Raw genomic sequence first — 20,825 nt, 5'->3', positions numbered from 1 at the left:
CTATTGAGAGCCCTGTTCCACCTACCTCTGTGCACAGCTTCCCCTCTCTGCTGCCCCTGCTCTATGTCCCTGTTCTACTGCAGCCCAAGAAGGACTGCATCATTAGGTCCCATGAGTGATAGCAGGCTTTCTGCTGACAGGCCTTCAAACTCCACTGAACTCATTGGAAACGTCCGACACCATTCCCTTTTGACTCCAACAACTTTTTAACTCCTCCAATAACACAGTACATATTAATTCCACTAACTCTGCAGCAACAAAAGAAAGTCAAAGCACCTCATTTGATAGCACTCGTGGTGTAGTGACGGGGGTGGGGGGGCTCCCTCATACGACTGAACGCAAGTTCAGTAGGCAGTGTATAAGAGAGGGAGTTATAAGCACCCGTGAGGTCCAAAATTGCAGGTCGAGTGCAAAATTAGTGTTAAGACATTGGAAGATATGACAATCTGCCCAATCTGCATGCTTCTGGTGCATTCGCAGCACACTCACATGAGTGCCCTTCTGAGCATGGCGTGCCATGCATGCTGTCAGACAGCTTGCCTGACATCCAATCATGAATGAGTTGCAATTTCTCCCAGCCATACATTGTAAATAACAAATTCATCATGCCTGGTCCTGCCACAAACACTGTACCCTCGCCATCAACTTCCCAGGGATTGTTCAAAGCCGAACCAGATTGTTCACATCTTTGCCATCCAATTTGACCTTGAGCTGAGCTTTCAAGTCAATCGGCTCTCCATCACAAAGAACACCTATTTCTATCTAAAATAACCCATGTCTGCTCCTACCTCACCACATCTACTGATGAAAAGCTCAGCCATGCCTTTGTCACTTCCATACTCAAATATTCCACTGTTCCCATCTTCCATAAAACATTATTGATTTCATCTAAAATTCAGCTGTCTGTATGCTATCCTGCACCAAGTCCCACTTGCTCAACACCCTGGCCTTGCTGACCTACATTGGTTTCTGAGCTCCAAAAGCCTCAAATTTAAAATTCTCATCCTTGTGCTTAAATCCCTCTATGCCACACTCCTCCCTATCACTGCAACTTTCTGCAATTCTGCAATTGCACCTCCATCCACCACTCCCACCTTCCCCAACCACCAAGATCTCGGTTCCTCTAATGCATTTCCGTTTCTTTCACCACCCCCCCTCCCGCACCCCCACCATTGGTGGTCATGTTGTTAGTTGCCTAGGCCTCACCACTGAAATTCTCTTCCTAAACCCTGTCACCACCTTCTTCTCCTCCTTTAAGATCATCCATGAAACCCACCTCTTCGACCAGGTTTGGTCGTCCCTCCTAATATCTCCTTCTTTGGCCCAACATCTTTTTATTTTCTTTGTGCTTCTATGAAGCTTCTTAGTTATGTTTTTCCACATAAATAGCATATAAATGAAAGGTGCTGCTATTACATGTAGCAAACAGAGCAATTTTTCTCCCAATATTAGATGTAAAACATAAAGTCCAAACCTTAGCATTGTATGACAGAAATATAAATGCCAATAATGGGATGTTAGATTTCTTTTAAAACAAGTTTTGCATTTAATATAAGGATATTTTGTAGGAACATGCTGATCTTGGAATGTGAAACAGTGGCTATGAAATGAAGTTAAATAAAATGGTTAACTTACACAGGTTTGGTCTCATTTCCTTCCATCAATGCAGCAAGTCCTGTTTTAGTCTGATTTTGAATTTCAAATGAGATTTTACCGGAAGCAGTTTCCGATTTTCCACCAAGACTGACATTCCTGTAAATTGAAAGTACTGAAAGCTGATTGTAATGCACACTCTGAACACTGAAACCTGCCTATTGTTATATAACAAACATAAGATCACTAAGTAAATATGGTGAAGTGATTTGTTTGACTAGAACAAAGGGTTAAAAATGTTACAAGTTAAAAATGTTTTGTTTCATAGAAAGTGTATAATGCATAAATAGCAATTTACATTATTTGCTTTTTTAGTAGAGCAAAATAATGAAATTCTTGGAAAGAAATATATTTTAACTTATTTTCATGCAACATAGGATTGAAGTTTACCGCGGACTTAGGGACTCTGGCGTTGGGCTGAAAAGCGGATTGCGAGCCTGCACTTGCTGGCAGTGGGAACAGCTAATCGATTTTATTGCAGGTAATTAAAATTTGGCGATCCAATGGTGGTAGGTCCCGTGAGTCGGAGGGCAAACACCTCCGGGGTATTACTGAGGCCATGGGGACTGACTTTCATGTCCCTTCTTTGGGCCTTGCGCCTCTGTTTCCAATAGTCCCCTAGGTTTCTGCAGAGAGGCCGCCAGGAAGAAGCTAGCGGCCTCTGCATGCAGTGGATGGAGGCCGCTCCAAGCCGGCAAAATGCCTGCGGCCACTTAAAATAGCCCTTAATAGAGCCTTTAATTATGCAAATCAGCTGCCCACCCCGTTCCGCCTCGCAGCCCACCACTTGGAAACATCCCCAGCAGCAGGACAGTGACAGTGAACCTTCGCAGTTCCCCAATATTTTATCAGTCCCCCTGCCTCTGTTCCTGCCACCCGGGGATCGGTAAAATTCAGCCCTATCTCTATTATAATGTTATTGAAGCTTGGCTCCTGATTTGTAATGAAATATTAAGTGGGTAGATTGTAACAAAAAGTAATAAATGCAGTATTTTCAGTATAAAAAGGTAATTAGGAGCTGAATATCATTTTTCAGGTGATCATCTGGCCAGGCACCTAACCAAAGGAGAAGAGATCCAACTGAGAACATAAGAGCGTAAGAAATAGGAGAAGCAGTACACCAGACAGCCCCTTGAGCCTGCTCTGCCCTTCAATACAATCATGGCTGATCTTCTGCCTCAACTCCACTTTCCCGCCTGCTCTCCATATCCCTTGATTTCCTGAGAGAACAGAAAAACTATCTCAGCCTTAAATATATTCAATCATGGAGCATCCACAACCCTCTGGGGTAGAGTATTTCAAAGATTCACAACCCTTTGAGCCTCACAGCTCCAGTGACCTGGATTCAGTTCTGGGTACTGCCTGTGCGGAGTTTGCAAGTTCTCCCTGTGACTGCGTGGGTTTCCGCCGGGTGCTCCTGTTTCCTCCCACAGCCAAAGACTTGCAGGTTGATAGGTAAATTGCCCATTGTAAATTGCCCCTAGTGTAGGTAGGCAGTAGGAAAATGGTGGGGATGTGGTAGGGAATATGGGATTAATGTAGGATTAGTATAACTGGGTGGTTGTTGGTCGGCACAGACACGGTGGGCCAAAGGGCCTGTTTCAGTGCTGTATCTCTAAATAAATAAATAAGAATCTTCTTTTCATCTCAGTCCTAAATGATTGTCCCCTAATCCTGAGATGGTGTCCCCGTTTTCTAGATTCCCCAGCCAGGGGAAATAACCTCTCAGTGTCTACCAAAGAACAAAGAACAGTACAGCACAGGAACAGGCCATTTGGCCCTCCAAGCCTGCGCCGATCTTGATGCCTGCCTAAACTAAAACCTTCTGCACTCCCGGGGACCGTATCCCTCTATTCCCATCCTATTCATGTATTTGTCAGGATGCCTCTTAAACGTCGCTATCGTACGTGCTTCCACCACCTCCCCCGGCAGCAAGTTCCAGGCACTCACCACCCTTTAGTTTTTTTAGTTTTAGAGATACAGCACTGAAACAGGCCGTTCGGCCCACCGAGTCTGTGCCGACCATCAACCACCCATTTATACTAATCCTACACTAATCCCATATTCCTACCATATCCCCACCTGTCTCTATGTTTCCCTACTACCTACCTATACTAGGGGCAATTTATAATGGCCAATTAACCTATAAACCTGCAAGTCTTTTTGGCATGTGGGAGGAAACCGGAGCACCCAGAGGAAACCCACGCAGACACAGGCAGTACCTAGAATTGAACCCGGGTTGCTGGAGCTGTGAGGCTGCGGTGCTAACCACTGCGCCACTGTGCCACCCTCTGTGTAAAGAACTTGCCTCGCACATCCCCTCTAAACTTTGCCCCTCTCACCTTAAACCTATGTCCCCTAGTAACTGACTCTTCCACCCTGTCAAGTCCCTTCGGAATCTGGTATGTTTCAATGCAATCACCTCTCATTCTTCTAAACCCGAGAGTATAGGCTTAATTTACTCAGCCTCTCATCATAGGACACCCACTCATCCCAGAAGTCAATGTAGTGAACCATCGCTCTACCACCTCCAAGGCAAATATATCCTTCTTTAGATAGTGAGATCAAAACTCCACACAGTATTCCAGGTGTGGTCTCACCAAAGCCCTGTACAATTGTAGGAAGACTTTGTTTTTCTTGTACTCCAATCCTCTTGTAACAAAGACTAACATGCCATTTGCCTTTTTAATTGCTTGCTGTACTTGCATGCTTACTTTGTGTTCCTTGCATAAGTACACTCAAGTCCCTCTGAAAATCAACATTTACAAGTTGCACACCTTTTAAAAAATGTTCTATTTTTCTATTCTTACTACAAATGAATAACCTCACACTTCCCCACATTATACTCTATCTACCACCTAGATGCCCCTACACTTAACCTGTCTATATCTCTTTGCAGCACCTTTGTGTCCCCCTCACAGCTTACATTCCCACCTAGTTTTGTATCGTCAGCAAACTTAGATACATTACTCTCTGTCTCTTCACCTAAGTCATTAATACAGATTGTAAACAGCTGAGGCCCCAGCACTGATCTGTGCAGCATTCCAAAAGTTACAGCCTGTCAACTTGAAAACGGCCCATTTAACCTTACTCTTTGCTTCCTGTCAATTAGCCAATCCTCTAACCATGCGAATATACTACCCCCAACTCCATGAGCCCTTGTCTTGCATATTAACCTCTTGTGTAGCACCATATCAAATGTCTTTTGGAAATCCAAGTATATTGCATCTACTGGCTCCCCTTTAACTACCCTACGAGTTACATCCTCAAAAAAGCTGAATAAATGTTTCAAACACAATTTCCCTTTCATAAATCTATGTTGACTTAGTCTGATCAACTATGATTTTCTGAGCGCATTGTTAAGATTTCCTTAATAATAGATTCCCGATGACTGATGTCAGGCTAACTGGCCAGGCAATGACCATCTCCAACAAGAGAGAATTTAACCATCTCCCCTTGACATTTAATGGCATTACCATCACTGAATCCCCCACTATCAACATCCTAGGGGCTACCGTTGACCAGAAACTGAACTGGAGTAGCCATATAAATACCGTGGCTACAAGAGCAGGTCAGAGGCTAGGAATCCTAAGGTGAGTAACTCACCTCCTGATTCCCCAAAGCCTGTCCACCATCTACAAGGCACAAGTCAGGAGTGTGATGGAATACTCTCCACTTGCCTGGATGGGTGCAGCGCCAACAACACTCAAGAAGCTCGACACCATCCAGGACAAAGCAGCCCCCTTGATTGGCACCCCATCTACAAACATTCACTCCCTCCACCACCGCCGCACAGTGGCAGCAGTGTGTACCATCTACAAGATGCGGCAATGCACCAAGGCTCCTTAGACAGCACCTTCCAAACCCGCGATCTCTACCACCTAGAAGGACAAGGGCAGCAAATACATGGGAACACCACCACCTGCAAGTTCCCCTCCAAGTCACACACCATCCTGACTTGGAACTATAGCGCCGTTCCTTCACTGTCGCTGGGTCAAAATCCTGGAACTCTCTTCCTAACAGCACTGTGGGTATACCTACCCCAAATGGACTGCAGCGGTTCAAGAAGGCAGCTCACCACCACCTTCTCAAGGGCAATTAGGGATGGGCAATAAATGCTGGCCTGGCCAGCGTCGCCCACATCCCATGAATGAATAAAAAAAAAATTCCTTGTTTTCTCTCTCCCTCCTTTCTTGAATAGCGGTGTTATATTTGCTAACCTCCAATCTGCTGGGACTACTCCAGAATCTAGAGAATTTTGTAAAATCATACCCAGCCCATCCACTATCTCTGGAGCTACCTCTTTTAGAACCCTAGGATGTAGGCCATCAGATCCTGGGAATTTGTTGGCCATTAGTCCCTTAAGTTTTTCCAATACTTTTTCTCTGCTGATATTATGTTAAGTTACTCACTCTTATTGGTCCCTTGGTTACCCTTTATTTCTGGTATTTAATTTGTGTCTTCTACTGTGAAGACTGACACATGATTTTTGTCCAATGTCTCTGCCATTTTTTCATGCGCCATGATAATTTCTCCCATCTCTGCTCGAAGGGACCAACATTTACTTTAACTACTCTCTTTTATATACTTGTAAAAGCTCTTACATTCTGTTTTTATATTTGTGGCTAGTTTGCTCTCATTCAATTTTTTACTCTTTTTATCAACTTTTTGGTTGCCTTTTGCTGGTTTCTAAAACACTCTCGATTCTCAGGCTTACTACGATTCATGTGGCATTATAAACCTCTTCTTTTGATCCAATGCGATCCTTAACTTTCCTAGTAAGCCACTGATGGATCTTTCTTGATGAGTTTTTGTTTTTTAATGGAATGTATTTTTGTTGAACATTTTGAATTGTTTATTTAATTGTTTCCCACTGTTTATTTACTGCCATACCTTTTAGTCTATTTTACCAATCAAATTCAGCCAGCTCTCCCCATACTATGTAAATAGCTTTGTTAAGTTTAAGGTTCTTATTTGGGACTGGAGTATGTCGCTTTCAAACTTAATACAGAATTCAATCATATTATAATCACTTTTTCTGAGTGAATCTTTTACTGTGAGGTTACTAATTAATCCTGCCTCATTGCACAATACTAGACCTAAAATAGCTTTATCCTTAGTTGATTCTACAACATATTGTTCCCGGAAACCGTCACAAAAGCATTTTACAAATTCATCTTCCAGATTGCCGTTGCCAATTTGATTTGGCCAGTCTATATGAAGGTTAGTGTCTCCCACAAATATTACATTGCCTTTATTACAAGCTCCAATTATTTCTTGCTTAATGCTTTGTCCAACGGTATAAATACTGTTAGGGGGCCTACAAGATACAAGATCAATGTTTTCTGACCATTGTTATTCCTAATCTCCATTCATACTGATTCTACTTCCTGATCTTCTGAGCGAAGATCCTTTCTCACTACTGTCTTTATATAATTCTTTACCATCAGGGTTACTCCTCCTTCTTTTCCATTCTGGCTTTTCGAAATGTGTATCCGGGAATATTTATTTCGCAACCATGGTCACTTTGTAACCATGTTTCTGTAGTGGCAATTAGATCGAAACCATTCATCTCTATTTGTGCACTCATAACGAATGCTTCACACATTCAGATAAAGAGCCTTTAATTTTAGTTTTTTACTACTACTTTACCTACTGGACCTTAATTGCTAATGCACAATTACCATTAAAATCTCTGTCCCTTCCTGTCCCAATCTACTTGTCCATACACAAACAGCTACACTGTTCTATTGCCTTGACTTTTTTCTTGAGATTTCTAAATCTCCCTTCACCTGAATCCTCCCCTGCCTCTTTTTAGTTTCAAGCCCTATCCACAGCCCTAGTTACAAGATTTGCCAGGCCACTGATCCCAGCCCAGTTTAAGTGAGGCCCATCCCAATGGAACAGCTCCCTCTTTCCCCAGTACTGGTTCTTCCCACATTTTTGAGCCATGCGTTCAATTCCATAACCTGCTTGGCTCAGGTAACAATTACCTTTGAAGTTCTGAGTTTTAATTTTGACCCTAACTCCTTAAACACTCTCAGTAGAACATCATTTCTAGTTCCACCTATGTCATTGGTTCCTACATGGACCAAGACAACTGGATCCTTCCCCTCCCACTCCAAGTTTGTCTCCAGCTGCGAGGAGATGTCCTTAATCCCGGTACTGAAGAGGCAACACAACCTTCAGAACTCGTGGTCGTGGCTGCAGAGAACTGTATCTATCCCCCTGACTATACTGTCTCCGATCACTACCACATTTCTTTTCACTCCCCTCACTTGAATGACATCCTGCACCATGGTGCCATGGTTAGTTTGTTCATCCACCCTGCAGTCCTTGTTCTCATCCACTAGTTTGACTGATGGTGCAGAACAAGCAAATGCGTAAAACACAGCTAAGAACTCAGCAAAGGAGAGCAAAGAAGCAAAGGAGAATTTGCTGGGTCTAAAGCAGCTGGATGGAAATAAGTTATGTAAGTGCTAGGGATCAGTTCAGGCAAAGCTATCGTGTAAAGGAGGGTGACAATAGCAGAAGGCCAACAACTAGCGACAGTAATCTCTGACATTATTAAAGATTTTGCCTCATCACTTTAGGCCTTACGAGATTGCTGTAAGCAAGGAAGCACACAGATGCGAACCTATTACACAAATTACAGGAAACGGTTATCTACCACGGGGAGACATCCTTAAACAGTGCATTATCATCAAGACTTGAATGCTCAATTAATACATTGGTCAGAAAATGTATTTGGTGGGCAGACACAATATGATCTGCCCAAATACTACCAGCAGCAAGATGAAAAGCCAAGGACCCCGTGACAGGTGGTCAGCAATGAAACATTAATACTGGAGGTGAAGACGGCCCTGGAGATCGAAAATTACAGTGTTCAACAGCTCATCAGAATGGTGAACTGCAAAAAAAAGCCTACTTTGGAGATCCAACAGAGTGACCCTGAGCAGCCAAGATACTGAATGAAAGTGGTTTCAATTTTTACAAAGTGCAGGAGGCACATGTTCTGGCTCACTATTTTAAGCCACATACCAGTGGAGTGCAAGAATATCACTAAGTATCTATGGTGTGACAAGGGTTACACAACATTTTGGCCAAAACATGTTGCCACCTGAGTACAAAACTGCCTCCACTTTAAGGGCAAAATAAACATTCAGAGGGCAAACCTAGCCAGCAAAAAGAAATACGGATTATGTGAAATTACGTGCAGCACCTTCTGAAAGCATTAGAGACCCACACTGTGATATGCAACAATGGCGACGAAGGGACAAGAAACCAACTGCATTCTTCAAAACCAGTCTGTTCCAATTCAGACTTTGATATTGTCAATATGAGGAAGCATAGTGAGAACATGAAGGGTATGCTAGCACTCATCAAGTAATGCCATAAGTCATGAGTGAGCCTCAATAGAGACCACGAATGGTTGAAATGAATCAATAACTTTTTAATTAATTCTAAGGATGTGGGCATCACTGACAAGGTCGGTATTTATTACCCATCCCTAGTTTCCCTTGTGAAGTTGATTCTGGACCTTCTTCTAGAGCTACTGCAGTATGTTTTTTTTTAGTCATTCATGGAATGTGGGCATCGCTGGCTATGCCAGCATTTATTGCCCATCCCTAATTACCCTTGAGAAGGTGGTGGTGAGCTGCAGTCCATGAGGGGTAGGTACACCCACAGTGCTGTTAGGAAGAGAGTTCCAGGATTTTGACCCAGCGACAGTGAAGGAACGGCGATATAGTTCCAAGTCAGGATGGTGTGTGACTTGGAGGGGAACTTGCAGATCGTGATGTTCCCATGCATTTGCTGCCCTTGTCCTTCTAGTTGGTAGAGGTTGCTGGTTTGGAAGGTGCTGTCTGAGGAGCCTTGGTGCGTTGCTGCAGTGCATCTTGTAGATGGTACACACTGCTGCCACTGTGCGTCGGTGGTGGAGGGTGTGAATGCTTGTAGATGGGGTGCCAATCAAGTAGGCTGCTTTGTCCTGGATGGTGTTGAGCTTCTTGAGTGTTGTTGGAGCTACACCCATCCAGGCAAGTGGAGAATATTCCATCACACTTCTGACTTGTGCCTTGTAGATGGTGGACAGGCTTTGGGGAGTCAGGAGATGTGTTACACACCGCAGGATTCCTAGCCTCTGACCTGCGCATGTTGCCATGGTATTTATATGGCTACTCCAGTACAGTTTCTGGTCAATGGTAGCCCTTAGAATGTTGATAGTGGGGGATTCAGCGATGGTAATGCCATTGAATGTCAAGGGGAGATGGTTAAATTCTCTCTTGTTGGAGATGGTCATTGCCTGGCACTTGTGTGGCGCGAATGTTACTTGCCACTTATCAGCCCAAGCCTGGATATTGTCCAGGTCTTGCTGCATTTCTACATGGACTGCGTCAGTATCTGAGGGGTTGCAAATGGTGCTGAACATATGGGTGAAGGTGCTTCCACAATGCTATTAGGTAGGGGTTCCAGGATTTTTATACAGTAACGATGAAGGAACGACAATATATTTCCAAGTCAGGATGGTTTGTGACTTGGAGGGAAACCTGGAGGTGATGTCGTTTCCACACAACTTCTGTCCTCATTCTTCTAGGTGGTGGAGGTTGAGGGTTTGGGAGGTGCTACTGAAGAAGCCTGTAATGTGTCCTGCAGGTAGTATACACTGCAGCCAAAGCCGGTAGTGGAGGGAGTGGATGCTTAGGTTAGTGGATGAGGTATCAATCAAGCAGATTGTTTTGGTCTGGGTGGTGTTAAGCTTAAGTGTTGTTGCAGCTAGAGCTCAGTGGTCCTAGTGGAACCCAAACTGAGCGTCAGTGAGCTGATTATTGCTGAGTAAGTGCAGCTTGATAGCACTATTGATGAAATCTTCCATCACTCTCATCAGATCGAGAGTAGACTGACGGGGTGGTAATTGGCCGGATTAGATTTTTGTGAAGAGCACGTACCTGGGCAATCTTCCACATTGTCGGATAGATGCCAGCGTTGTAGCGAGAGTGAAACAGCTTGGCTAGAGGCATAGCTAGTTCTGGAACACAAGTCTTCTGCAAGACTGCTGAGATGTTGTCAGGGCCCACAGCCTTTGCTGTATCCACTTACATACTGGGCTCCACCATCACTGAGGATAGGAATTTTCATGGAGCCGCCTCCTACTGTTAATTGCCAACACCATTCATGACTTGGTGTGGCACAGTGGCAGAACTTTGACCTGATCCATTGATTGTGGGATCATTTTGCTGTTTAGTTTTCTCTGTTTAGCATACATATGATCCTTTATTGTAGCTTCACTAAGTTGACACTTCATTTTCAGATACATCCAGTGATGATTATGGCATTCTCTTCTGCACTGCTTGTTGAACCAGGGTTCATCATTGGGTTTGATGCTAATGGAGGAGTGAGGAATATACTGGGCCATGAGGTTATGTTGTGCTGGAATACAATTCTGCTACTGCTGAGAGCCCACAGCTCCTCATGGATGTCCAGTTTTGAGCTGCTATATCTATCCTTAATCCACCCCACTTAGAATGATGCAGGGTGCCCTAAGTGTGAAGACAGAAACTGGTCTCCACCAGGACTGTGGTGGCCACTCCTACCAATGCTATCATGGACAGATACATCTACAACAAAGTAGGTTGGTGAGGACAAGATTAAGAATGTTTTTTCAGTATTTTGGTAACTCACTACCTGCCACAATCCCAGTCTGGCAGCTGCGTCCTTCAGGAATCAGCCAGCTTGCTCAGTGGAAGTACTATCAAGCCACTCTTGGTGATGGACATTGAAATTGGGGCGGCACAGTGGTGCAGTGGTTAGCACCGCAGCCTCACAGCTCCAACGACCCGGGTTCAATTCTGGGTACTGCCTGTGTGGAGTTTGCAAGTTCTCCCTGTGTCTGCATGGGTTTCCTCCGGGTGCTCCGGTTTCCTCCCATATGCCAAAGACTTGCAGGTTGATAGGTTAATTGGCCAAAATAAATTGCCCCTAGTATAGGTAGGTGGTAGGGAAATATAGGGACAGGTGGGGATGTGGTAGGAATATGGGATTAGTGTAGGATTAGTATAAATGGGTGGTTGATGGTCGGCACAGACTAGGTGGGCCGAAGGGCCTGTTTCAGTGCTGTATCTCTAAACTAAACTAAACTAAAGAATGCATTCTGTTCCCTTGCTATCCTCAGTACTTCTGCAACTGGTGCTTCAATGGTGTCCTCAATGGAAAGTAAAATCAGCCCAGGTGTCAAATGGGTGGCCAATCTGATCATTTCAGTTTCTCACTGGATGGGTTAAATTACTGAACTGTTCTGCACTTAGATTGCCAGAAGGCATTTGATAAGGTGCCACATCAAAGGTTATTGCAAAAAATAAAAGCTCATGGTGTAAAGGGGGTGACATATTGACATGGACAGAAGATTGACTAGCTAACAGGAAACAGAGAGTAGCTGTATCTCTAATCTAATAAATGGGTCATTTTCTGGTTGGCAAGATGTAATGAGTGGCATGCCACAGGGATCTGTGCTGAGGCTTCAACTTTTTACAATTTAAAAAATGACTTGAATGAAGGGACTGAAGGTATGGTTGCTATATTTGATGATGACACAAAGATAGGTAGGAAAGTAAGTTGTGAAGAGGACATAAGGAGGCTACAAAGGGATGTAGATAGGTTAAGTGAGTGGGCAAAGATCGAGTAAATGTAGTATAATGTGGGAAAATGTGAAATTGTCCATTTTGGCAGGAAGAATAAAAAAGATTATTATCTAAATGGTGAGAGATTGCAGAGGGATCTGGGTGTCCTAGTGGATGAATCGCAAAAGGTTAGTATGCAGGTACAGTATATAAACAGGAAAGCTAATAGAATATCATTTATTGTGAAGGGAATTGAATACAAAAGTAGGGAGGTTCTGCTTCAGTTATACAGGGCATTGGTGAGACCACATCTGGAGTATTGTGTACAGTATTGGTCTCCTTATTTAAGACAGAGATGAAGAGAATTTCTTTCTCAGAGGGTTGAGAGTCTTTGGAACTCTCTTCCTCAAAAGGCAGTGGAAACAGAGGCTTTAAATATTTTTAAGGCAGAGATATATAGATTCTTGACAAGCAAGGGGGTGAAAGGTTATTGGGGGTAGGCAGGAATGTGGAGCCGAGGTTACAATCAGTTCAGCCATGATCTTATTGAATGGTGGAGCAGGCTCGAGGGGCCAAGTGGCCTACTCTAGCTCCTAATACGTATGTAAGCTCACCCAGTTTGTTTTTAAAGTGTTGTCTTTCAATATTCCAACTTAATTATTTTTAATGGATGCAAACAATGCTAAGTTTCTGAAATATCTTCCATCTTCCATGTATATGCAGCTAATTAAAATGCATTTCACCTCTCAGCCACTGGAATATGAAATCGACGTAAAATATTCTGAATAGAATATTTACCCACAAGGCGATACTGAGTAACACTCATACTAAGTCACCTGACAAGCAATGTTGTATACCTTTAGCCGGTATTCATCCGATCACCTTACTGTCTGAACATGTCCACCACAGAACAATAAAGAGTTAGACGACAAACTGAAACATTTCTTTAATATTTAGTATATACTACTGTCAAGCCCCACCTACCAAGACTGAGGCACCCATTATTTCGCCCCATGGACATTAAAACTTAAAATTGCAAGCCCCTGACTAGAAAGACATTTTTGTATAGTAACTAGCAGTGTTGGAAAAGGGACCCAGTCATTGCTACCCCAATAGACAGAAGAAGTGGTCAAACCAGTTTAAGTCACATGACTAGCTGGCTGGAGCTTTTATGAATTTGAACTTCCAACAAAGGATTTGAACTCAGACAAAGCTGTGTGCTCATGGAGTAAAGATCTCTCCTGGAACTGAAGCAAGAAGACCTCTCTCCTGCCTGCTTCCATTTCCTTCCCATGGAACTGAATCTTGTGAAAGCACATGAAAGTCAAAGAGAGAAAAGTTTCCTACGTGAACAAGGTTTTTAGACGACTACTGGGCCCCAACAAAAAGCAAGACTACTTACAAAAGGACTACAGTGAGCTCGAAGCACCGTAACAAGATATTGCCTCAAACCCCTCTCTACTATATTTTCCTCTTCTCTTTTCTGTTCCTATCTGCATGTGTATATCGCTTGTGCATGCTAGCGTGGGCGCGTCGTATATACATAGGCGTGAATCGAATTAGAGATTAAGTTTAAATAAAATGTCATCTTTCTTCTTTAAACCTCAGAAAGACTGTGTGAATTGGTTTCTTTGTCTTATAATTGGAAAACTGTGAACAAGGATTCACAAAAAGGGGAGCTCAAAACACTATGTGTTTAAAATTAAACCCTGTTACAATAAGACCTGGTGAAGATAGTAACAGCCCCTAGATAACTTTCTCACCTGGTCGTAACACTATACATAATGGTAAAGATCAAGTAACGAATTTAAGACTTCAGTTCATCCTAATTATTTGAAATTGACTGAGTTATAGCCTGGGATTTTCTGTTTCTGCGCTCACCAATATGTAATTGTTCATCCATTCATTTTAATGAATGGAAAATTTTGGGGGGAGTTATGTAGAAGCAGAAAATCCTGGTTATATTTTCCAGATTCCATAATTATTTCAGTTATGTAAATCACAAAACTATTAAGACATAGTATTTCCAAACAGGGGAAAATTGTGTGTAAACTTAAATTTACTAGCAATCAAGCATTCATAGTACTTTACCTTTGAACAGACCAAGAAACAACAATGGAGACCTTTGAAGCATTATCATTTAATTCTTCGATCATCTTCGCCCGACTTGGTGGACTGATGGTCCAAAGAGAATTTGAATTTCCTTCAAGATGTGCAATTAGAATGTCTTCTTTCATGTATGCATCCAGGAACTGCATTGCAGCCTAAGAAAAAAAATTCACTGTGAATTCCACCTCTACCAATTCCACTTCCAGAGACCATTAACACAGATGCTATTTTTGGTGATCCAGTAGGGTTGACTTTCATCTTCAGTTGTAAGTCAATTCTAATATATTTAGCACTGCTTGAAGGCCCATTTGAATCTCAAGTGTAAACTGCACTCGGTTCTCTTGTCTAAGCTCAGAACTTCAGGTGCAAACTCAGGTTGATCGCCAGATGACACCACTAATAGGAGAGGATAATGCACCTAAGTCAATTTTACAGGGATGGACCAATTACAATGAGCATGACAAAAATTCAGAAAGTTTCCAGAGAACCTTGTAAGATTCATCATAACCCAATATGCAGCCTTTGCTAAGATTAAGTGGTGGCAGGTCAAGATGAAGGAAAAGGGAGCCTTAGGCATGAGCCTAGAGATGGATGATAGGGCAGCACAGCTTTTCAGCTCCACTTTGAATGGCTGCTAGCTACTACATGCGATGCATGTGGGGAAATTGCCATCTGTAGCACTCCACAATACCATCTCGTAGGTCACCATTTCAGTGTGCCTACAAAAAAGGTACAGTCAGCTTTCAAGTAACACCTGGCCTTTATTGTACCTGTGCTAGTGTAAGACCTTTGCTGCATGGTAACCACAGGTGTCCTTACAGCAACATGGCACAGTTCAGCAGTTGCTTCCCTGCTGGCTCAGACAATGGTTTTTCAGGGGCTGCTGAAATGGTTAATGCCAACTTTGCAGTTAGACGTAAAAAGGCAAAGCTGGCTCCTGTTCATCTTGGCATATCTGTTCTCATGTAGCACTATCTAAAGCCTGGCACATTTTGATTGGAGTGTTTTTGCAGAAACTTTCAGCAAAATAGTCAGGTATTTGCAAATCATAACAATATCACCAGGGGGCTTCTGGAACAGTCATCCATGGGAGGACTTGTGTCACCAACACAACATTTACCAAAGCGAACTAGAATACCATTTTCTGGCGATGTGTAAATGTGGGTGCTGGCGAGAGGGCAGAGTACTTCTTGGACAGTCTGACCTGTCTGGTACTTCTCCACAGTTCTTCTTTCCCCAAACATTTCAACTCAGAGGATGCATATTGACAAACCCACTGGTGCCAATAAGGGAAGCTGAGGTTAAAAAAAATCTATATCTACTGGCACAAAGTCAAAATGTCAGCAATAAGAAAAATTAAAAAAATCCAAGAACAGCCTTTAAGAGGCCTAAGTAATTTTTTTCCAAGACGTGTAGGGCTATTAAAGGCCTCCCCACCTGCAAGTTTGCTTGAGGCATTCTTCTCTCCAGGTGTCCATGCTGCAGACTTTGCATTCACCATAGCCCTGTACAGTGCCATTCCCCATCCCCATTTTACAAAGCCAAGTGAAGCCTTGACTGCAGCTTCATCGGCCCACTCCAGGCCCAACTGCAAGATTCATTGAAACCCAATACCAACAGGAGTGCAGTGAATTGATTTCCACCTGATTTCATAATCTGCCTTATTAGCACACCAGAGCTTAACGGAGACAAAAATGAGCTTTACTGTTTTTTCTGTTAATATTGAGGAAATAGAAACATAGAAAATTTACAGCACAGAAGAAGGCCATCCATCCCATTGTGTCTGTGCTACTGAAAAAGAGCTATACAGCCTAATCCTGCTTCCTAGCTGTCAGCCCGTAGTCTTATAAGTTACAGGATTTCAAATGCATATCCAAGAACTTTTTAAATACAGAAAGTGTTGGAAATACTCAGTAGGTCTGGCAGTATCTGTGGAGAGAGAAATAGAGTTAGCGTTCCAGGTCTGTGACCCACAGGGTCGCAGATGGCAGACTGGTCAGAAACAGAAGAGTGCATAGTATCCAAGGGAAAGTGGCAAGCTGGTCCAAACTTAGCTCAATGGCAGGAAGCAAAGGGTAATAGTCAACGGGTGTTTTTGTGACTGGAAGGCTGTTTCCAGTTGGGTTCCACAGGGCTCAGTACTAGTTCCCTTACTTTTCAAAGTAGACATCAATGATTTAGGGGGTATGATTCAGATGTAGGGGGTATGATTCAGAAGATTGTAGATGATACAAAAATTGGTCATGTGTTTATAGTGAGGAAGAAAGCTGTAGACCGCAGGAAGATATCAATGGACTGGTCAGGTAGGTTGAAATTTTAATGTTATTACTGTTTGTTATAAATGACTATAATCTAATTTTCCAAATGTGACAATATAACAAATCCAAGAAAAATTCTCTCAACTTGAATCATTAAAGACAACAGTGTAATGGGATCTTAGTTACGAATGCCTACCTCTACAGCTTAGCTTGAGACCTACAACAACACGGCCAAAATGTAGGATAAATAATTGCCATCAAACAGAGAGCTGCTGGGGTGAGTATACAGGTAAGCTTTTAATTTAATTTAATTTAAATCAAACATAGCATCAAACATCACAGGCAAGCAGCTAGGTGATTGGTTTGGGAAGAAGCTACCTGTTTGGTGAGTATCTGGTAAGTGATTAAGGTCCATTCTAATCCTAACGCTTAAAACAGTAAAGGAACTAGTGGTAAGCTTAATAACATATATATATATATATATATATATAAATAATTGAATAACATAATTAAGTAGTTCATTAAAACACATTAAGGATGGCAGGACAAGTGATGTGTCACAGCTGCAGCATGTGGGAGCTCCAGGCTGCCAGTGCGATCCAGGGCAAACATCTGCAGTAAGTGATTGCAGCTCGAAGAGCTTTGGCTCGGAGTCACTGAACTGGAGTCAGAACTGCAGACACTCCGACACATCAGGGAGGGGGAAAGTTACCTGGACATTTTGTACCAGGAGGTAAAGGCTTGCTCGGGTCTGCAAATGAAACCCGACCCTAGCCCGACAGAACCACATCCGACCCGAGCCCAACCCGGCCCGAATCCTTTCATTTTCTCCCGCGCCTGACCTGACCCAACCACTGGAATGTCCAGTTAACCTAGCTTCCGTTTGTCACTTTTTAAGCTTGTGTAGATAAGCAAGAAAAACTGCAACTGGACTTGAAAGGTTTAAAAAGTACAATAAGATTGGAGCCACGTACTGGAGGTGGTGATAAAGTGTGTCCGACCCGGCCCGACCCAACCTGAGCCTGAATGCCGGACCCGCAAGAGCGACCCGACCCAACCTGAACACGACACATGTCGTCGGGTCCCATCGAGTTTGGGTTGGGTAGCCATACTCTACCAGGAGGCGGTCTTTAGGATAGTGCCTTATGATTTGGTCAGTGGTCAGGGACAGGAGAATGTGGCTCCAGCTGAGGCAGGTAAGGGGACCCAGAGGGCAGGAGTGCAGGAGCCTCGGCCTTTGCAATTGCCCAACGGGTTTGAGATTCTTTCAGCTTGTTTGGATGAGAGGGAGGGCTACAGGGTGGATGGCACCATGGTACAGGAAGCCATTCAAGTGGAGGGAGAAAAAAGGAATGTAGTGGTAGTAGGGGACAGTATAGTTAGGGGGATTGACACTGTTCTCTGCAGCAAAGAGTGAGAGTCCAGACAGCTGTGTTGCCTGCCTGGTGCCACGGTTCGGGACATCTGCTCAGGGTTGCAGAGGAACTTACAGTGGGAGGGGGAGGATCCAGTCATTGTGGTCCATGTAGGTACCAACGACATAGGCAGGACAAGGAAAGAGGTTCTGCATAGTCAGTATGAGGAACTAGGTGCCAAATTAAGAAGCAGAACTTCAAAAGTAATAATCTCTGGATTATTACCTGAGCCATGTGCAAACTGGCATAGGACAAATAAGATTAGAGAAATTAATGCGTGGCTCAAAGACTGGTGAGGTAGAAGTGGGTTCCAGTTCGTGGGGCACTGGCACCAGTACTGGGGAAAATGGTGGCTGTACTGTTGGGACAGTCTGGGACACCTGAACCGTGCTGGGGCTGGTGTTCTAGTGAGCTGCATAAAGAGGGAAGTAGCGAGGGCTTTAAACTGAATAGTGGGGGCAAGGCATCAAATTTGGGAAGATATGGTAAATCACGGAGTAGAGACAAGGCAAGAGAGAAAGACATTAATATGGGAAATGATAAATAGACTGTGACAAGAAGGGACGGAGCATACAAATCTAAGAGTAAATCAACAGATAAGGTTACAAAAATAATAAAAGGACAAAACTAAAGGCTCTGTATCTGAATGGACAGAGCATTTGAAACAAAACAGATGAACTGAGAGTGCAATAGAAATAGAAATAAATAAGTACGATCTGACAGCCATTACAGAGACATGGCTGCAGGATGACATAGATTGGGACCTGAATATTGAAGGGACATGGCATTTCGGAAGGACAGGAAGCTCGGAAAAGGTGGAGGGGTTAGCTCTGTTAATTAATGATGGTATTAGCGCAATAGAGAGGGATGACCTAAGTTCAGGAAACCAGGATGTAGAAGCAGCTTGGGTAGAGATGAGAAATCATAAAGGCAAGAAGTCACTTGTGGGAGTGGTATACAGGCCACCTAACATTAACCACACTGTAGGACAGGGTATAAAGGAAGAAATAATGGCAGCTTGTCAGAAAGGTACAGCGATAATTATTGGGGATTTTAACCTACATATAGACTGGAAAAATCAGATGGGCAGAGGTAGCCTAGATGAGGAGTATATAAAATGATTTCGGGATAATTTCTTGGAACAATACATTCTGGAGCCAACCAGACAGCAGGCTATACTAGACCTGATATTGTGCAACGAGATAGGATTAATTAATGACCTCATAGTTAAGGCACCCCGAGGTAGCAGCGATCATAATGTGATTGAATTTTACATTCAGTTTGAAGGAGAGAAGAGTGGGTCCAAGACTAGTATTTTAAACTTAAATAAGGGCAATTGTGAGGGCATGAAAGCAGAGCTAACTAAAGTGAACTGGCAAATCAGGTTAAGGGGTAGGTCAATAGAGATGCAGTGGCAGACATTTAAGGGGATATTTCAGAATACACAGAATAGATACATTCCAACGAGAACGAAAAATTCCAAGGGTGGGACCGCCATCCGTGGTTAACTAAAACAGTTAAAGATAGTGCATGATGGGAGGCAGGTCAGAAGATTGGACAGAATATAAAAAACAGCAAAGAATGACTAAAAGATTGATAAGAAAAGGTAAAATTAGTGTACAAGAGATAGCTAGCCAGAAATATAAAGACAGATAGTAAGAGTTTCTATAGATATTTTAAAAGGAAAAGAGTTAACAAAGTGAGCGTTAGTCCTATAGAAAGTGAGTCTGGGGAGTTAATAATGGATAAAAAGATGTCAGATGAATTGAACAGATATTTTGCATCAGTCTTCATTATTGAGGATACAAGTAATATCCCAGTATTAGCTGTAAATCAGGAAATGGAAGGGAGGGAGGAAATCAAGAAAATTATCACCAGGGAAGTGGTACTGAACAAATTGTTGGAGCTGCAGGCTGACAACTCCCTGGGTCCTGATGGACTTCATCCTAGGGTGTTAAAAGAAGTGGCTCATGAGATAGAGTCACAGAGTCATAGGGTTATACAGCAGAGAAACAGGCCCTTCGGCCCATCGTGTCTGTGCCGGCCATCTAAAACCTAACTATTCTAATCCCATTTTCCAGCACTTGGCCCATAGCCTTGCATGCTATGGCGTTTCAAGTGCTCATCTAAATACTTCTTAAATGTTGTGAGAGTTCCTGCCTCTATCACCTCTTCAGGCAGTGCGTTCCAGATTCCAACAACCCTCTGGGTGAAAAGATTTTTCCATATTTAGATACTTACATGGACTATATACGCTTTCTACAATAAAAGCAAAATACTGCGGATGCTGGAAATCTGAAATAAGACCAAGAAATGCTGGAACCACTCAGCAGGTCTGGCAGCATCTGTGGAAAGAGAAGCAGAGTTAACGTTTCGGATCAGTGACCCTTCTTCGGAACTGACAAATATGAAAAATGTCACAGGTTATAAGCAAGTGAGGTGGGGGTGGGGCAAGAGTTATCTCTTGCCCCACCCCCACCTCACTTGCTTACAACCTGTGACATTTTTAATATTTGTCAGTTCCGAAGAAGGGTCACTGACCCGAAACGTTAACTCTGCTTCTCTTTCCACAGATGCTGCCAGACCTGCTGAGTGGTTCTAGCATTTCTTGTTTTTATTACACTTTCTATAAGCCTGTCTAGCTCTTAATCTGCATAATGTTTCTTGCTTCTCCCAAGCCCATTACACATGATCTCATACATCATCATCACAGTGGGAGATGTTACTCTTACTATCCCAAACATTAAGCGTTTTAGACCCTTATACTACATCTC

General features: G+C 43.1%; 1 protein-coding gene across 1 annotated transcript in view; it reads right to left on the bottom strand.

Annotated features, from left to right (window-relative positions):
* Window positions 1–20,825, bottom strand: part of LOC137369779 (piezo-type mechanosensitive ion channel component 2-like) — a 1,207,705-nt gene that overhangs the window by 37,817 nt on the left and 1,149,063 nt on the right. The window contains exons 51-52 of the mRNA XM_068031235.1: window positions 14,361–14,533; window positions 1,636–1,752 (exon numbers count right to left, since the gene is read on the bottom strand). Of these exons, the coding sequence (XP_067887336.1) occupies window positions 1,636–1,752; window positions 14,361–14,533 (290 nt within the window). The remainder of the gene's footprint in view (window positions 1–1,635; window positions 1,753–14,360; window positions 14,534–20,825) is intronic.

Source organism: Heterodontus francisci, chromosome 5, assembly GCF_036365525.1.
Source record: "Heterodontus francisci isolate sHetFra1 chromosome 5, sHetFra1.hap1, whole genome shotgun sequence".
In the NCBI taxonomy this organism is placed as follows: Eukaryota; Metazoa; Chordata; class Chondrichthyes; order Heterodontiformes; family Heterodontidae; genus Heterodontus; species Heterodontus francisci.
This window is presented reverse-complemented; position numbering and strand designations above follow the sequence as displayed.